The sequence below is a fragment of the Drosophila santomea genome, chromosome 2R (assembly GCF_016746245.2).
Source record: "Drosophila santomea strain STO CAGO 1482 chromosome 2R, Prin_Dsan_1.1, whole genome shotgun sequence".
Lineage (NCBI taxonomy): Eukaryota > Metazoa > Arthropoda > Insecta > Diptera > Drosophilidae > Drosophila > Drosophila santomea.
The window spans coordinates 21,052,293-21,069,357 of NC_053017.2; the positions used below are offsets into that span (position 1 = coordinate 21,052,293).

General features: G+C 49.9%; 6 protein-coding genes across 7 annotated transcripts; 4 read left to right on the plus strand and 2 right to left on the minus strand.

Moving 5' to 3' along the window:
- Positions 1–615: 615 nt before the first annotated feature.
- Positions 616–1,950, plus strand: LOC120446730 (amine sulfotransferase). Its single transcript, XM_039627847.1, has 3 exons — positions 616–1,041; positions 1,103–1,633; positions 1,691–1,950. Exons 1-3 carry the CDS (start codon positions 707–709, stop codon positions 1,839–1,841), a joined length of 1,017 nt encoding a protein of 338 aa, XP_039483781.1. The 5' UTR covers positions 616–706; the 3' UTR covers positions 1,842–1,950.
- Positions 1,951–2,347: 397 nt separating this feature from the next.
- Positions 2,348–6,525, plus strand: LOC120445935. Its single transcript, XM_039626599.2, is given in 11 exon segments — positions 2,348–2,645; positions 2,703–3,160; positions 3,217–3,289; positions 3,343–3,489; positions 5,451–5,479; positions 5,482–5,567; positions 5,569–5,654; positions 5,656–5,794; positions 5,968–6,099; positions 6,169–6,251; positions 6,373–6,525. Coding segments are annotated over 11 exon segments (1,590 nt in total). The 5' UTR covers positions 2,348–2,376; the 3' UTR covers positions 6,461–6,525.
- LOC120445934 (protein lethal(2)essential for life) lies at positions 3,627–4,603 on the minus strand. The gene is made up of 3 exons (XM_039626598.1): positions 4,471–4,603; positions 3,979–4,366; positions 3,627–3,917 (listed from the first exon to the last, which is right to left on the minus strand). The coding sequence occupies exons 2-3, from the start codon at positions 4,364–4,366 to the stop codon at positions 3,742–3,744; spliced, it is 564 nt and encodes a 187-aa protein (XP_039482532.1). The 5' UTR covers positions 4,471–4,603; the 3' UTR covers positions 3,627–3,741.
- A 557-nt stretch (positions 6,526–7,082) lies between the features above and the next one.
- LOC120445432 (peptidyl-alpha-hydroxyglycine alpha-amidating lyase 2) lies at positions 7,083–9,637 on the plus strand. The gene is made up of 6 exons (XM_039625862.2): positions 7,083–7,644; positions 7,862–8,060; positions 8,122–8,235; positions 8,294–8,381; positions 8,562–8,661; positions 8,718–9,637. Exons 1-6 carry the CDS (start codon positions 7,238–7,240, stop codon positions 9,019–9,021), a joined length of 1,212 nt encoding a protein of 403 aa, XP_039481796.1. The 5' UTR covers positions 7,083–7,237; the 3' UTR covers positions 9,022–9,637.
- LOC120445427 lies at positions 9,380–16,921 on the minus strand. Of its 2 annotated transcripts, XM_039625854.2 has the most exons (9): positions 16,660–16,921; positions 16,177–16,602; positions 15,418–16,123; positions 14,257–15,242; positions 12,285–12,797; positions 11,922–12,197; positions 11,666–11,863; positions 10,618–11,481; positions 9,380–10,564 (listed from the first exon to the last, which is right to left on the minus strand). In XM_039625854.2, the coding sequence occupies exons 1-9, from the start codon at positions 16,666–16,668 to the stop codon at positions 9,935–9,937; spliced, it is 4,608 nt and encodes a 1,535-aa protein (XP_039481788.1). In that variant the 5' UTR covers positions 16,669–16,921; the 3' UTR covers positions 9,380–9,934. The 2 variants fall into 2 exon arrangements, with proteins under 2 accessions (XP_039481788.1, XP_039481787.1); XM_039625853.2 differs by having other exon boundaries at positions 11,922–12,797; positions 16,660–16,919.
- Positions 12,930–14,217, plus strand: LOC120445433 (protein angel). The gene has a single exon (XM_039625863.1). It carries the CDS (start codon positions 13,100–13,102, stop codon positions 14,162–14,164), a length of 1,065 nt encoding a protein of 354 aa, XP_039481797.1. The 5' UTR covers positions 12,930–13,099; the 3' UTR covers positions 14,165–14,217.
- Positions 16,922–17,065: the final 144 nt, after the last annotated feature.

A 17,065-nucleotide genomic window follows, 5' to 3' on the forward strand; every position in this document is an offset into this window, starting at 1 on the left:
TTCATTCACTCTGTCAATAATGATATATCATCTATTTATTTGATGTGAGCCCAACCCTCTGTGAATGCAAACAACCTGTTTTCAGCAGCTAATGGCTGGCATTCTTCCAACTCGACGACTGCCCAAAAGCGTCTTCTTAATTTCACCTGGCCGCCTCGATCGAAAGGTAAACAAAGCGTGCTTTTTCAGCCCAAAAACTTTCTTTCGGACGTCCCAACAAAGAAAGCCATTCCATCTTACAGCACCATCGATTCAGGCAGCCCAAAATCGTGTCGCATATGTGTAAAAAACGAGTCCGGTTACGCGTTAATTGCATAATGTCGCTTTTTGTTTTGGCGATGGATGCGTGATATTGGCTATAAACATTTACAAATTAATATTAAAAGTAAGAGTGTTGCCATTTCTAAAGCTGTTTCGAAAATGATATTCTCGGACTATACAACTGGAAAAAGAGCATACCTATATAAAAACGAATTGCCACTGAAGGGATTTATTTTATATAAATATAACTAGGTTTTTATGCCTTCCGATTTGAGATTCCTTAACGATCGTGTCACGCTGCCATCTCCCAGTCGAGGAAAGAGCCGAGATTCTGCTGCCGATCCATGGGTGTTTCTCGAGCAGCGTTTAATGCGGTTTCAACTGCCGAGCCGATCAGTTCGATCAATCGTTCGCCCACTTGAGCCTTACTCACCCTAGATTGAAGATGCCCCAGTCGAGCTTCTTTGCTAAGAGCGTGCCCTTCGAGCAGATCGACAAGCTGGCCATCAGTGGCGGCTACTCCTCGATCTTCGCCAGCAGCCAGCCATCGGTTCCGGTGGTCGGAAACTGGGAGCAGCGCATCTGTCGCCTGGCGGACACCTTTCAGCCGATCCTGGATCGTGTGTATGACTTCGAGGTCCGGGAGGACGACGTGTGGATTGTCACCCTGCCGAAATGCGGCACCACCTGGATGCAGGAGCTGGCCTGGTTGGTCATCAACGAGTGTGATTTTGAGACGGCCAAGAGCGTGGATCTCACGCATCGATCGCCCTTCCTTGAGTGCGTTCCAAAGCCATCAGCGTAGTTTAGGATAGTGTACTAATCCATCAATCCTCCCCAGGTTCAATGGAGTGGTTCCCAACGTGCCGCACGACACCATCGCCGCAGCGAATGAGCTGCCCTCTCCGCGTCTGATCAAGTCCCATCTGCCCGCCTGGATGCTGCCGCGGCAGATCTGGAGCAAGAGGCCCAAGATAATCTATGTGTACCGCAACCCGAAGGACGCGGCCATCTCGTACTTCCACCACTGGCGCGGAATGGTGGGCTACCAGGGCACCAAGTCGGACTTCATGCACTCCTTCATCGATGGCTATGTGAACTTCACGCCCTGCTGGCCGCATATCCTGGACTTCTGGCAGCTGCGCCACGAGCCCAACATCTTCTTCACCAGCTACGAGCGGATGAAGGGTCAGCTGGGCCAGGTTATTGCGGAGGTGGCCCAGTTCCTGGAGCGCAGTGTCAGCCAGGAGCAGATCCAGCAGATGCAGCGACACCTCTCCTTCGAGAGCATGCGCGACAATCCCGCGTGCAACCACGTCAAGGAGTTCGAGAGCATGAAGGCGGCTGCAGGACGGGAGGTGGAGGAGTTCAGGTAGGTCCTTGGATCTTATCTAGGAGCAGGCTAATCTCGGTATCTCTCAACACACAGGTTCGTTCGCCGCGGAGTCGTGGGCAGCCACAAGGATGAGCTCACCGCCGACATCATCCGGGAATTCGATCTCTGGTCGGACAGCAATCTGCGGGATTTCAAGCTGAACATGGATGACTTTGCCAACTACAGCAAGTTTGCGTCTCTCTAATTGCTTTCGACAAAGTGGCAGAGTGTGTCTTGGATAATATTCGTTAATAGTCTGTAAGCTGCGGTGATATAAATGTTTAATAAATAATTGCTTCCCCTATACTGTATACTGTATACTGTATACTGTATGTAACTTAATGGTTTTATGAGCGAGTTGTTTACGTTCCCGTGGTTGGCACTCCATTATCTACTATGACCGCATTAAGTGGCTCATTATCATTAGCAGCAGCTACTCTCATAAACATGTAGCATTATACATACAATTTATATTCCTATCTTTTCGATGTCAAAGCTACCTTCTTCGATATGAAAACAAAGTTTTCCGTGCATTTGACCTAATATTTCTCTATATCTTCCATTCCATTCCATTCCATTAAAAACAAATCAAAAGAAAACGGCAATAACTACAGAGCAATCTTATCATCGGAATGCCGAAGAGAGAACTGAGCAACTTGAGTAGGCCTTTCTCTTGAATAGTGCCCCAACCAGCCATACACTCAACTATATGCCCCATTCAAACTCAGTAAGCTATCGCCATGGATCGGGTTCAGGTCACGCCGCGGAGCTATCCCACCAACCTCATCGATAAAGACTGGGCGAACCGAAAGCTTTTGTCTAGGGCAGACTCGGAGCAGTTTCTCGGTTTGGTGCACGATTTGAAGCTCAGAGATGACGACGTTTGGATCGTAACTCTGCCGAAATGTGGAACCACTTGGATGCAGGAGTTACTTTGGTTGCTGCTCAACAATTGCGACTTCCAGGGCGCATTGGCCAAGGATCAGGAGCTACGAACTCCGTTTCTCGAGTGGGTATATCGCTATCGATGAATGTGTATATATACTTACACCTCTATGTCTACCAGGTTCAAATACTTCATTTTTAGAGACCTGAACCGCGCATTCGAGCCTATTGAGGAAATAAAATCCCCACGACTTATTAAGTCGCACCTTCCGCTGGCTCTCCTGCCCTCGAAGCTTTGGGAAGGAAACCACAAAGTGATCTATGTGTTCCGAAGCCCTCTGGACTCCTGTGTGTCGCGGTATTACCACGGGGTAACTTTTGGTTTTCACTACGGGAAGTCACTGCACGAGTTCTTCGATGAGATGTTGGCCACGGATGACTTCGCAACGGAGTTCATTGAACATGCACATGAGTTCTACCTGCTGAGAAACGAGCCTTGGGTCTTCTATACCAGCTTTGAAATGATGAAGAAAGATCTGCCAGGAGTGATCAATGATGTCTCCAGGTTTCTGGATAAACCCATCAACGATCAGCAAATGGAGCAACTGCTGAAGCATTTGTCTTTCGCTGAAATGAAAAGTTGGAAGAGTATACGGAAACATTGATCTAATGAAGCTAATGATGTTGCCTTTCAGAAAATCCCACAACGAATCATCTGTGGGAGTTGTCCCAGTCTCAACACAAAAACGCTGGGAAAGAGACGCATTCGTAAGATAAAGTCTCATAGTTTTCTGAATAACTATTCACTTGTAATCTTCCAGATTCGTGAGACGTGGGGCTGTCAATGGCTACAAGGACGAACTGAAACCCGAGCAAATTGAGAAGGCGAATGCCCGCATACAAGCGGTTCTTGCGAAGAACGGAGTGACTTTGGACGAACTCCTGCTCCTAAATGGTCCGCAAGATAAGCATTTAGATAAGTGAATATAAAACTATAATTCTGCGGAAAGAATAAAGATAGTGTAATGTTTGGAGTGCTTAGAAGCAGATAACAGAGAGAGAGCTAATAAAGCTTGGTCTAGCTGAATAAAAACACCTCGTTATGTGAATGTTTATCTAAAGATTCGTTTTAATTGATATAAAATATGTAGAGTCGAATATTTAAGGCACACGTAGACATAAACTAACTAACACTGAAGGCGGTACAAAAGGATTCAGCCCTAGGCGGTGGAGGTCTCCACCTTCCTGGCGTTGTCCTCCTTGGAGGAGGGACCAGTCTGTGTGATCTGCACCAGGCGTTCAGTCTGCGGAGGAGGCAGCGCCTTCATGGGCGCCTTGATGGTCAGCAGGCCATCGGAGGAGAGGGAGGATGTGACTGTGTCGGGATTGACATCACCTAAGCGGAAGCAACATACATGGTCAGTTAACTACTTATTGTTGAAAGAAAGTGGACTCACTTGGCAGCTGGTAGCGTCTGGAGAACTGGCGGGAGACGTATCCGTGCTCGTCCTGCTTCTCCTCGTGCTTGCCCTCCACGATGACGAACTTGTCGGCCACCTTGACGGTGATCTCGGATGGCGAGAACTGCTGCACATCCAGAATGACCTCGAACTTCTCGCTATCGATGTTCAGGGTGGAACCGGACTCCTGCTTCTGCAGGCTGTTCTTCTGCCAGGGGCGCAGGTATCCCGAGCGCAGCACGGTGGGGCGGGAGTTCCACACGGAGGACATGAGGTCATCCCTCCTCAGTCCCTGGCCGAAGTGCTGGTCCAAGAGGCGCGAGGTGCGCATTGGAAAGTCGAGCTCATCCCACCAGTCGCGGAACATCAGTGGCACTACGGACATCTGCTTTGATCGAGAAGAAACGAGACGATAGTGAGCTAATCACTGCACTTCTTCACTATAATAGTATTCGATATATTCCGCGTTGGCTTTGTCCTTTCTCGTACCTTTTTAGATTGAAATCACGTTGATAGGCGCGTCTGTTTCGATTCGCGGCTATTGCGATTTTGATGGAGCTCCTCGAGCATTCATACGATTTTATACCCTCAGCAGATTGTTTACATCTTCCCCCGCGGGCTAAAAATATGAAAATTTATTTCCCATCTAAATTTAAACGAGCGTCATTCTCGCTAGAGAACATTCTGAATCTATACAAATATATATGCCAAACACATATCTTTGGTGCGAATCTACGAACGCTTGTCAGCCTGTTCTGTTTGTTTCCGTGGGAGTCGATGATTTGGAGACTCACTCGGCTGAGATGGTGACCCAAAGAAGATTCTATAAGTTCCAACTTAGTCACTTAGTCAGGCAAGCCTTTTTCGGAGTTCAACTGATAGTGTTTCCCATTGTTTTTTCCAGAAGAAAACACATTTGCAAAGTACTAAAAAGCCAGCCTACACAAATTCACGCGGTTTGTATGCAAATTCTGTTCTGTATACATTTGAAACGCCTGCAAATAATTTTCAGAAAATCCAAAGTGCAAAATGTGTTCTGGAAAATGCCAGAAGAATTTCTCGACATTTTAACGCCCCCTTTTCTTCTTGAGATATATATCTATAGGTATTTTCATAATTTTCTACCTGTTGAGACTGTTGATTTGATGTGGCCAATATGAAAATACTTCGGCCACTAAATGACTTTATGAACTATTTTAAGCAGCCGCCACTTTTGCTTATTTCTCGCTTTTTCTCTGCTGAGTCACGTCGCGTGCGTTTTCTATTAGACGAAAGAGATGACGTCGCTGAGAACAAAGGAATTTTGCAGCATTGTTTTGAAATTTATGCCAGCAATTTGGTTGAATTAGTGCCGCATCAATCATATATTTCATTAATTAAAATATACCATAAAAATATATGTTTATGTATATACCAGTGGTTTTGGTGCATTTAATTCCGGTTTTTCACTCCTAACATTTTGGGGACAGGCCCTGTATTTGGTTGTGTACCCAGCACAGCCAAACAGTGAGGCAATCACCCATCGAAATGGGCCAAAAGCACACCAACACCAGTGCAGCAGTGCACTCGCTGGCTGTGTGTGTGTATGTATGAAAGTAGTGTGTGAAAGTAGTGAAAGCTGAAAGCCGAGGGCGAACGGGGCCAATACTTATGCTTATGCAAGGCAGCCGAGATGCCGACGCCACCGCCCCAAAGGGAGGCAAAAATCGTAGAACAGGCGACATTCATCGCAGGACGTGCGGCACGTGAAGTGTTCACTGTACTTTGGGAGCGGAGGATAAGTCAAGAAGTCAACAGAGGAAGCCACAGCATGGTGAGCCCAAAAATAAACAAAAATCACAGGAGTTGTGTGCAAAAGTTTGCGCTGGAATGCAGTCAAAGTAAAAAGAATACGTTGCCTGCTTTTAGGCACTTTAGGGTTACATGTGTCGCATCCTGGGAAAGTTCGATTTCAAAAGGGTTTTCACTTTCTTCGCTGCTTTACAGTCCGCCCCCCACTCGCTGCCCGTGACGTCACGACTGTTGCTTCTGGTGGTGACGCTGCTCTTCTGCCCTGTGCAGGCGCATCTCTCGAAGCGAAGCTACTCGGATCAGAGTGTCCACGGCTACATGACCGAGGTGGCTATGGATAACAGGTGGTACAGGTTGCAGCAGCGAGCTAACCCTTGGTTTTACAATGCATTCTAGCGCACCTGCTGGTGGAACGAGGTGTGCAAGGAGGAGTTCCAGAGTCTCTTCCGCTGCAAGTGCCCCCAGTTCTCCTACTGCCGGTGAGTTTCCGTTTCCGTTTCCGGGCGAGCACCCGGAATGTGCAATGGCACGGTGGAAACGAAATTAGCTTTGCTTCCTTCCCCTGATTTCGTTTCCTGCGATTTCTTTCGCATTTCCCAGCTCGCCGGGACGCTACTACAATGCCTACTGCTCGATGACGGACACCGGTTATATTTGGACCCAGCCGAACTGGGATTGGGGGGCGTAGGATGAAGCCGCTCCGGACTATGCCCCCGCCACGCCCCCTCACCGCCAGCACAGCTCGCTGTGACGTCAAACACACTGACTGCCGACCAAATGACTCCGCAGCCCCAACGAAAATCACTCCAGGAGGATACCCACTTTGAGTCTCCTGCTGCGGCTCCAAAATAATCTAATGGAAACGAGTTAGTCTTCCCCGTTGTTATCGCACCTCGCGCTGAGTAAAAAGTACCAAGTGTCGCGTTACTTTTCGCCTGCACTGTTTCCGCGGGGCAGTTGGAAAATCAATACAGGCTTTCCCATTCACGACGGCTTGTGGCAGGGCCACAGTGAAACGAAAGCGACTTGTTCTGCACTTTTCCAGGTTAAATTGAAAGAAACCAAATATGTATATTTATACGTTCCTAGCACTTTTTTAATAAATCTATGGCAGACAGTCATTCATGTCCTGTCTCTTACTCACAAATGTATACTCGAATATTTACTTTAAGCCCTTTAACTGCCACTAGGTGAACTTTTCACTGGGTGGTTTCATGTAGTTGGTCCCACTGTGCAGGACCAAGGCGCAGGCGTCGCAGTGAAAGCGAAAATCGAACAGCGTGGGAGTGCGTGTGCGAGTGTGGGTGTGTGTGTGTCTGGAGCAGAGGCAGTTAATCTATTGCCAGCTCGACATATAGACACCGCCAACAGATGTTGGCAGTGAGGAAAATCGAGTGAGCGAAGCCAGAACCGAAGCCAAAACCGCCGTTGTTTTGGGTGAAGAAAATCGCAGGACTTCCAGAAAATGTCGCGTCTCCTGTTCGTGGCGCTGCTGGCCATCAGCTTGGGATGTGTGGCGCCCAGCAGCAGCAACCACCTGCCAGCGGACATGTCCATGGACCTGGGACCAGGTGTCAACCTCAACGAGCGCTTCTTCGACCAGGTGCGGGCGCTCATCAAGCGGAGGCTCCAGGAGAAGGGGCTTGCGAAGTCGGAGCAGCCACTGCCGCTGGCCGACGATGATGCAGTGGCCCTGCAGAACCAACGCAGCTACGACAACGTGCCCCTTCCGGCGGCCAGTGTTCCCACTCCGGTGCTCGTGGAGAACTGGCCCACCGAGCAGCACAGCTTTGGCCAGGTCACCGCCGTGGCCGTGGATCCGCAGGGCAGTCCGGTGGTTTTCCATCGCGCCGAGCGCTACTGGGATGTAAAGTAGGTCAACAGCTGGCGCTGCCTGGTAACAAGTGTCTATCCCATATGTACACAGGAAACAGAAACCAATCAACCAGATCTCTTGTTTTTATTGACATCTGAAAGGAGAGAGTGCAATCATTGTTACTTGTGATATATAGTTAGGATCTGGTTTTTTATACAATGTGTACAAGGGAAAGTGAATATACATCCGTTGATATGGCCAATAATTTTTCAGCACCTTCAACGAGAGCAATATATACTACCTTATTGAGTACGGGCCCATCAAGGAGAACACCATCTACGTGCTGGACGCGAAGACGGGAGCCATCAAGTCGGGCTGGGGTTCGAACATGTTCTACATGCCCCATGGCCTGACCATCGACTTGCACGGCAACTACTGGATCACGGATGTGGCCATGCACCAGGCCTTCAAGGCAGGTCTACAGTTTACGGCAATAAGCAATCCCCTAACGTTATCCACCCTGTGTCCATTAGTTCAAGCCCTTCAGCAACAAGCCCCTGCTCACCATTGGCAAGCGGTTTAGGCCCGGTTCATCCGTCAAACACCTGTGCAAGCCCACATCCATTGCGGTGGCGACCACCGGAGAGGTAAGACATACCTGTTGATCTGTTTGGCTTTCGAACTCACTATAGCCCCGCACCACAGTTCTTCATCGCCGATGGCTACTGCAATAGCCGCATACTCAAGTTCAATGCCGCTGGCAAGCTGCTGCGTACGATTCCCCAGCCACCCGGTGCGTATACTTAATATCTACTATGGTCCATAAACCAGACAGTTCATTTTATTAAGAACATAGTTTTCTCTTACATTAAATTTAATTTGCTATGTTAACACATCTATTTTAACAAACTTTTTCTAAGCTATTAACTAATAAATAACACAAAATTCCACTCATTAACGATCTTTTGTGCAGAATTCCTCTCTTTGCAGGTGCCACACGCCATCACCTTGCTGGAACACCTGGATCTGTTGTGCATCGCGGACAGGGAGAACATGAGGGTGGTCTGTCCCAAGTAAGCCAAACTAAACTAGCCATAACTACAGAATATCAACAAGTAATCTTCAACAGAGCTGGCTTGATATCCTCCCACGGCGAGGGTGAACCGGCGGCCACCATCCAGGAACCGGATTTGGGTCGCGTCTTCGGAGTGGCCAGCTTCGGAGACATCGTGTTCGCCGTAAATGGACCCACCTCCATGCTGCCGGTGCGGGGATTCACCATCGATCCGCGCTCGGAGACGATCATCGGGCACTGGGGCGAGTTCAAGAATCCGCACTCCATGGCGGTGAGTGTGAATGGATCGGCGCTGTATGTGACCGAGATCGGAACCAATCACCAGACGAATCGAGTGTGGAAGTATGTGCTGGCCTGAGCCTAAGCTCAAATCCGAATCCCTCAGAAGGACCCGACTTGCACTGCGCTCCTGCATATCCTTAGACCCATAGATTCACCACAACTAGTTACCAGCAGAAACAGAACCACAATCAGAGCCGAATCAGATACACAGCAGATTACAGCAGATTATAAAAGATCCTAAGCCTAAGCAGAGCCAACAAACACCAAGTACAGTTTAACGTGACCAGTTGTCAGATCAATAGAGAATAGTAAGTGCTTAAGTAATGTACAAGTTAAGTATGTAAATTGCTTGGAAACAATACCACAACAAACATAACCTCAGACTCTTATGTTTTGCACTGTAATGAGCAAACGAAAACGAAATGAAAACGAAATTACACAGCAGCTTAAATAGTACATATACTTAAATGTAATAGTTATGCGTAGGCACTAACTAGGCACGAATGTAAGGATGTGGGGACGTGAGCATGGATAACCGATTTCGCAGATAACCGGGGGCAACCAGCGCATATAACATACTTGTGTACCATATTGTAACCTATATCAAATATATAATCGTATCTGTATCTTATCAACTTATCGTAGCCCATGTAAATTATGTATGTAATAAACTGTTGTTGTTGTGACGTGAACAGCCCACAGGACACCGAATTTGGAGGTTTCAGATGATCCAGATGGTTCAGTTCCAATGACTATATCCCCCTCAGAGAACGGAATGTTAGTTCTTATACATATGAGCTTACAGCTAGGAAACGGAAATCTCCACCTTTCTTACAAATTTTTGACTTATTTTGGTAGGATCGCCACGTTTGCATGGCAAACAATTTACAATTTGTGGAAAGATCTGAGCATAACTTAAATATAACCAAATATAAATAGAAAACTTTAACACATATTAAAATAAAAATTGTAGCGGAAAGCAATTGCTGTCAGGAGGAACCCAGCCAGTGCCTGGCGAAAGCTAGAGCCTCATTTAGGTGCGATAGCCATTCCGAGAGCTCCGATTGCGTATCGGCAGCAAAGAAGACTCCAGATTCGTAATCAGATTCCTTTCCTTGCAGCAGAAAGCTTCTCGCCCGAGCACACAGCTCTCGTGGAGCAGCAGCTATCAGGGACTGTCCCAGTCCTGGCAACTCCAGCGAGAAAATCGGGGTGTCACTTTCCAGATTAACTTCATGTTGCCAGACGGATAACCGCACGCCATCCAGACTGCACCATCTGCGGTTCCAGTGGTGTTGGCTCTTCGGATCCTGAACATTTAGGTAGCCAGAGAACTGAATCTTGGGCAGCCGTAGATCCACTCTTCCAGTAATGGAGATAGCAGGTCCCAGATTCGTCGATTTGGTGTGCGTGCTTAGGGGAACTTGCCAGGAGCGAGAACTACGCAGGCAGATTTTATCGCTGGATCTCGATTCATTGGTCACCAGTTGAAATGGTGACAGGTCCACAGCTCGCAGTTGGAAAGAAGCATGTAGGCGAAAGCGGGACATGATTTGTTCACCACCAGAGCCCGCGGAACAGCTCGAGTTGGCGGAACCCAAATTGCCACTGCCACGTCGCTGCAAGGTAACTCATTAGCGAACTGCCCCTGACGAAAACTGAAGCTACTTACCAGTGACTTGGCCGGCTCCAAGGCCAGAGTGGAAACTTTGCGCAGGCGGAGCATGAAGATCTGGCAGCGCAGCTCCAAGGAGTCCGCATTTTCCCCGCCATAGAACTCCAAGCCACAGTCCCGAAAGATGGCGCAGCCATTCTGACACTCCACCGACTGCGTGGATCGAATGCGACCTCCGCACTCAAAGGTGCAGATGTAGTGGTAGTTGAAGAACATATCCCGGCTGACATCCGCCCTCACCGGCAGTTCCATGGCGTCGATCAGAAGGCACTGGGATTTCCTCCGTGCAGCCAAAGCTTCATCATTCAATTGGCACCCGAGAGGAGCCGATTTTCGCAACGTAGAGAAGAGCAGCAGTCGCTCCGCCTCCACCATCTCCGCAGAGATCTCCAGTTCGGGCATCTGGCGACATATGCTCACAGCTTGGGCCAGCTGATCATTTGCGTTCAAGGAATCGCTTAGCAAGGAATCCACGTTGAAGCTGGCATAGTAGGTGCTGCTATCCAGCTCCCCATCCGTCTGATTCGTTTGATCCCTCGAGAGATTGATGCTCTGAGTCAGGCGTTGCTTCTCCGCTAAGAAGAAGTCCTTTCCCTTGCGGAACGAACGACGAAGGGCATTCTTCAGCAGGCGGTAGCGGGCCAGAGCGCTGACTGACATCAGTTGGCTGTCACTGGGATTGGGCACCGTCTGCATTAGCTCACCCAAACTGCTGCTGTTGTGCATGGTGGAGGAATCCACTGCCTGCGCGGCCGCCGCCTGCTGGGGAGTTGTGGGGCAACTGATGCTCATATTGTGGCCAAAATGGCGCAGCGACGTGGCTTGCCCATCATTAATTTCAATGGTCAAATTGGGAGCGGGCTGAAAGATCAATCATTACTCAGTTTCAACAACAATCTTATATTTGTAGTGCGTTTCAGATAGCTTTGGGTGAGTACAGTGTGATAGCGGCTATGTACAGGATTTACAGTGTCAGATATCAAATGTCGGATGCTAGCGGAAGCGGAAGCCTTAAGCTCTAGTGGGAGTCAACAAATATCTCTACCTTGGTTGTAAACCGCTGGTTCTGCTTTTTTTTCGGAGTGCTCTGGTTAGCCGGCTCTGGTTCAATTTGCCCGGAGCCGTAATCGTTGGTCACGAAGGAGCTGCCGGTGCTGTCCGCTCCCACCAAGCTGTAATCTGCGTAAAGCTGCTCTCCACCATCGTTGGGCATGTCATACGAAACAGAGTCCTGATTGGAGTTCTGTAAAGGGTTTTGGCTTAGAACTGTGACACATCGCAAAAACTACAATGGCACTTACATTGGGCACCTTTTCCAGGCGATCCAGCAGCAGTTCACTGCGGCAAAGATTGTCCAGGAAGATCTCGCTGCGCTGCAGGGAGAGTTCTGAACGAGAAAGATTCCGGTTCTGCTTGGGCGGCGAGTGCTGCTCACTGATGTTGTTCAACGATTGGTGGGTGGTGATAAGTGGTGAAGGCGACTTTAACTTCGGCTGGCGAATCACAGAGGACTCAGTGGTCTGACTAGCTGAGCAGGAGGATTCCGTTCCACTCGGTTCCTCGGGCAGAGGCATGAACTGGAAGAAGTTGCCGTTCTTCAGGGATTCGTGGAGAAAGTGACCCAAAGCCACAGGCGGCTGAGGAGCAGTTGATTGAGGTGTTACCATCTGAGTGTTTGACTGCGGTGGATTAGACTGGATGCAGCTTTTAGGTTGCACATCATTATTAGGAACAATAGGTGCAATCGGCGGCGGGGAGTATTGAGTACTCTTCTGTGGCTGAATGGCTTGGGAACTGATCTGAGGCTTAGCCAGTGGCTTCATTTGGGGTGAATTCTTCGGCGTCTTTTGCACCCTGGCGTACATGGCACTAATGTCATCGCGGCAGGGCGACGGAGCAGGCACAGACTCACTCACATACGCGGTGGAGCTTTCCGTTGGAGTCGGGGTGTGGTCTATGATCTGCGCCGCGGTCCTAACCTCATGTTGCGGACTCCCTCTAATCCGCAGGCAGTCCTCCTCGATCTCCGAGTAAATGGGCTCGCTGTCGATATCACGCTGTAGCCGTGTGGTGGCCAGCGATGTGGTTGCTCCACTGCTGGGTCCGTCTGTGCAGTCGTAGCTCTCGGTTTGCAGATGGCTGGTCTGAGGCTCTTGGCGGTCAAAGCGGGAGCAGTCCTGCAAACGGTAAAAATTATACTCTTATTATTGGAGGACTAACTAATATTTACGATATATTTTTAACTCATGGTTAAATGGAATTTTTTGAATTCCGATAGTCTGAGTACCGCCGCGTTATCGATATCAGCTGCAGTGCAGCCCAGCGAAGGAGAGCGCAAAACAAGAAGCGAAAACAGCTGACAGCAACAGATTTTCCCTTTCCACCACTCGCAAATTCAGACGCCATCCAGAAATACAGGAAAAGAAAGGCTTTAGAAAGGACCAGGAGCTCGGGCACATGGCGAGGCGCACCTGGTGAGATGTACAAATCCCTGCTGCACAACGTTTCACTCAAGGCGACATCACGGATCATCAGGCGCAGCGTGAGCAGCCAAGCAAAAGGCGCCAGCGGAAAGCGCAAACAGAAAGCGAAGGAGATGGAGACGAGCTACGATCGCAACAGGCGCTGGACGCCAGTGGGGGATCAGGCTGTGGGGCGAGGCGCACACAAGTTGTCCACCTTCAAGGTTGTCTCGTATAACATCCTGGCCCAGGATCTGCTTCTGGAGCACCTGTTTCTGTATGTGGGCATTCCGCATGAGTTCCTCACTTGGCAACGCCGCCAGCAGAACCTTCTCAGGGAGCTGCTCAAACTGGATCCGGATATCCTGTGCCTGCAGGAGATGCAGTTCGATCACCTGGCAGTGCTCGTCCAAAGACTTTGCATGGGCAATGGCAAGAAGTTGGCTTATGTGTACAAAAAGAAGACCGGCCATCGAACGGACGGATGCGCCATTGTCTATGACTGCTCGAAGTTCGAGTTGCTGGACCACCAAGCCGTGGAGCTGCACGACCAGGCGGTGGCCCTGCTAAATCGCGACAATGTGGCCTTGTTTGCCAGGTTCCGATTCAGAAAGCAGCAGGAGCGGCAGAAGGAGTTCGTGGTGGCCACCACACACCTACTGTACAACCCGAAACGGAGCGATGTCCGTTGCGCCCAGGTGGGAAGAATTCTGGAGCAGCTGCACTCCTTCTCTACCGACACGCCCATCGTCCTCACTGGTGACTTCAACAGTCAGCCCGACTCCTCGCCCATTGAATTACTCATTGGCAAAAATGGGGATGCGGAATCCGAAGCTAGCCCAGAACCCCTGCATTTCCAGATCATCGATTCGGGCGAAGGCACTGCCTCCACATACCAGAACGATTGGGTCATCGTGGACTACATCCTGCGCTCGCTAGGATCGCGGAGCAGGCACAAGCTCTTGCCCCTCAGCGTCTACTCACTGCCCTCAATCAACAGGTGCATGGGAACGGGACTGATTCCTAACCACCACCTGGGATCAGACCACTACGCCTTGGGTGCAGTATTCACCATTGTCTAGTATTTAACCCTTCACGCTATCTTGGACTCATCAATAAAGGTACGAAACTAAAACGCCCCAATAATTATAGAGCAAAGGGTTAAAGGACTCGCCTGAAAGGTTCTCACTGCCTGCTCATCGCTGGCCTCCAGCTTGGCTCTGATGCTGCTCAGCAGATAGCCCATTTTGGAGATGGTAGCGTCCTGGTCGAGATCCTTGTGATACGAGCGATAGGTCGTGGGTGCTGCTGGTGCTGATTGAAAGTCCAGCTTGCGGGCTCTGTTGGCACGGGGCAGCTTCTTCGGAGGCGTCGGTGCCTTCACCTTGCGTTCGAAATCGAAGTACGGCTGCTCTGTGTCCAGCTGCTGGCGGGTGGATGTGGTCGTGCCCGAGGGTGTGGTCTGCATTGGGGAGTGGTAGCTCCCCGGCGGAGACTGTGAATGCAGGTCCAGCTGCGAAGTAGAGGTCTGTACGCCAATAGTGCACTGTTGGGGAGTGAATCTGATCTGATCCACTTGCGGGTGCTCCTCCTGATTCGACTTCTTCGGCGAGACGAAGCGCAGGATCTTCTTTTTGGAGTTGTTCAGGAAGTTCTTCGACTTCTTGCCAAGGTTTTTCGGCTTGTTACCCTTCCAGGGCGATAGATTCCGCCACTGCTCGCCCCAGATGAACTTCTGACTGGCCTGACCTCCTGCTGTGTTGACTCGACTGGGATACTTGATAGGCGTCTCCTTGTGCACCATATTGGATGCTAGGTTCTCGCAAACACTTCCGTCTACAGTGTCCAAGGAGACTTTTGGCACTACAGGCTGCGGCTGTGCTTTAGGCACTTGCCATCCAATGCCCACTTGTGGTTCCGCCGGAGTCCTAAATTCGTTGGCCGTCTTGCCCTCGTAGTTAAGCATATCGGTGATCTTGGGTTCTGTCCAGCCAAGAATAACCTCTTTGGTGTCCGCTCCTTTCCGACTGCTCTCCTGCCGAATATTCCGGGCGTAATTGGAGCCCCGCTTGGACTCCACCACGCGCTCAATGTCACTGAGCGAGGGGCAGGTGGGCAGTTGCTTGTGGCTCCGGGGATTCCTGGGCTTCTCTACCTCAGCTAAAGGGAGACGAAAACTCGTAACAACATCGAAAAACCAAGGAACCAATAAATGAAACCGTAAGCCAAATGGTTGGATACAAAACTCTTTATTTGGTAAATACATTTGATTTTTGGTAATATAGATTTAATTTGGTTACGGTTTCATTTTCTAGGGCTCATGGGTATAACTTACCCATGGGAAAGGATCTGCGCTTGCTGTCCTTTTTGCGCGAAGGCTCTAGTTTGCTCATAGGCACCTGAACGCCACGCTTGCGCAGAAACTCGTCCAGCACTCGCTCCGCCTCCCGCACCGAAGGATTCGTGGAGGTGAGCGAGGATTGCGATAGCTTCCCATCCAGACTTTGGGAGCTGCGACGCGGTGGCTTTGGAGGCGGCAGCTGGAAGTCCCGCGCCTTGAAACTGACTTGACCCTGCGAGAGGCGCTTCTGCAGCAGACGTCCACCTGCTCCGGAACTGCGTCGAGAATGGGAACTCTTGCGACTTGGGGGCTCGGTGGCCAGCCTTTCTTTCTCCTGCTCCTCCTCCACAGCCGATTCATGTTCGCTGATGTTGGACAAAACAGGAGCTGAGGCCTTGTAGGGCATGGGCTCGTAGGCAAGCATTTTAGAAGTCTCTCTTGGCTGATGTGTGCTCCTGTGCCGGCACCTGGAGCCGGAATCTGACAGCTTTTGGCGATTCACGCGCACTTCGGACACCACACAGTTGTCGCGCAGCTCCTGGATGATGTGTATAAGCGGCTCATCCTCGCCGGCAACTGCTCTCAAGCGACTGACAGCGGTTAAAGGAGTTTTCAAGCCGAATTTTATGTTGGCCGGCTCGCTTTGACGACGTTTCTCCGCCTGCTGCCGCTGGCTACCCAGATTGTTCTGCTTGACGGGCTGTAAAATGTGAGTTTAATGTGGGAGCTGCAGTGGGCTGGGCTGTGGCTTACCTTGGAGGTCTCGGATCTCCTGCTGCGCCTTGGTAATCGCACGTGCTGGTCACGTGGCGGCGCCGTGGAGCCGCAGTCTCCGCTGTCGCTGGTGAAGCAGTAGCAGAACCCGTTCTGGCAAGGCTTTCCCTTGCGCTCCTGCTCCTTGTTGCAGCGATTCTGGTTGATCAGGTCCGCATCCGTAGTTCTGCGGACTCGGGGAAGTTGTCTGGACATGTTAATGTGGTTATTGTTGGTCTCGCAGTCGCGACTTTGAGTGGACACACGGCGAATGCGGCGTGCCCTGAACTCATCGATGCACTCCTGCAAACTGAACGACGATGTGGAACCGGACTCGGCGGAATCCTCCTCCTCCTCCTCCTCTTCCTCCTCCCCCTCTTCTTCGTCAACTAAAACATGTTTGGAGAACTTTGAGCCTACAAAAGTCTGGAGGCAAATAGCTGTTCATTTGCATTCGTGATTAAAAAGCGATTTAATGCTTACGGTGGCCATTTTGCAGTCTATGTAGGTTTGGAGCTGATTAGACCTGCTGCATGTGCTCCACTTTTACACGTTGCACGCTTTCTACTCCGCTTCTACTTCGTGTTTTTCCAATCAAATGAAAAGCGACGCCTCGCCTGCATTTTTGTTTTCCCTTTTGTGCCGCTTCTTCTTTATCAACGAAAGAGCGGAGAGAGTGAATAACAGCCCTGTCCTGCGTCAGAGATGGGCACTTGGTTGCTATAATTTGGGCAGCACTTATGCTTAAAAATATAATTCTTTGTACTATTGTTCAAACGCTCGTTACTATTCATATTTCGTTGAGCGACATATTTAAAATTTAGTTATGTATCATAAAATATCCGTTGCGATATGTTCCAGCTCACGCAAAGGTCTGTGTTATAGCTAT

Excerpts from the sequence above, each read along its gene's own strand:
- LOC120446730 (XM_039627847.1), top strand. The coding sequence starts at position 707 with ATGCCCCAGTCGAGCTTCTTTGCTAAGAGCGTGCCCTTCGAGCAGATC. Across the intron at positions 1,042-1,102 it reads CATCGATCGCCCTTCCTTGA|GTTCAATGGAGTGGTTCCCA; the intron begins GTGCGTTCCAAA and ends AATCCTCCCCAG. Across the intron at positions 1,634-1,690 it reads CGGGAGGTGGAGGAGTTCAG|GTTCGTTCGCCGCGGAGTCG; the intron begins GTAGGTCCTTGG and ends CTCAACACACAG.
- LOC120445934 (XM_039626598.1), bottom strand. The coding sequence starts at position 4,366 with ATGTCCGTAGTGCCACTGATGTTCCGCGACTGGTGGGATGAGCTCGAC. Across the intron at positions 3,918-3,978 it reads CAGACGCTACCAGCTGCCAA|GTGATGTCAATCCCGACACA; the intron begins GTGAGTCCACTT and ends GCTTCCGCTTAG.
- LOC120445432 (XM_039625862.2), top strand. The coding sequence starts at position 7,238 with ATGTCGCGTCTCCTGTTCGTGGCGCTGCTGGCCATCAGCTTGGGATGT. Across the intron at positions 7,645-7,861 it reads GAGCGCTACTGGGATGTAAA|CACCTTCAACGAGAGCAATA; the intron begins GTAGGTCAACAG and ends ATAATTTTTCAG. Across the intron at positions 8,662-8,717 it reads ATGAGGGTGGTCTGTCCCAA|AGCTGGCTTGATATCCTCCC; the intron begins GTAAGCCAAACT and ends AATCTTCAACAG.
- LOC120445433 (XM_039625863.1), top strand. The coding sequence starts at position 13,100 with ATGTACAAATCCCTGCTGCACAACGTTTCACTCAAGGCGACATCACGG.
- LOC120445427 (XM_039625853.2), bottom strand. Across the intron at positions 12,798-14,256 it reads AGGCAGTGAGAACCTTTCAG|GACTGCTCCCGCTTTGACCG; the intron begins GCGAGTCCTTTA and ends TACCGTTTGCAG. Across the intron at positions 11,864-11,921 it reads GCCTGGAAAAGGTGCCCAAT|AACTCCAATCAGGACTCTGT; the intron begins GTAAGTGCCATT and ends AACCCTTTACAG.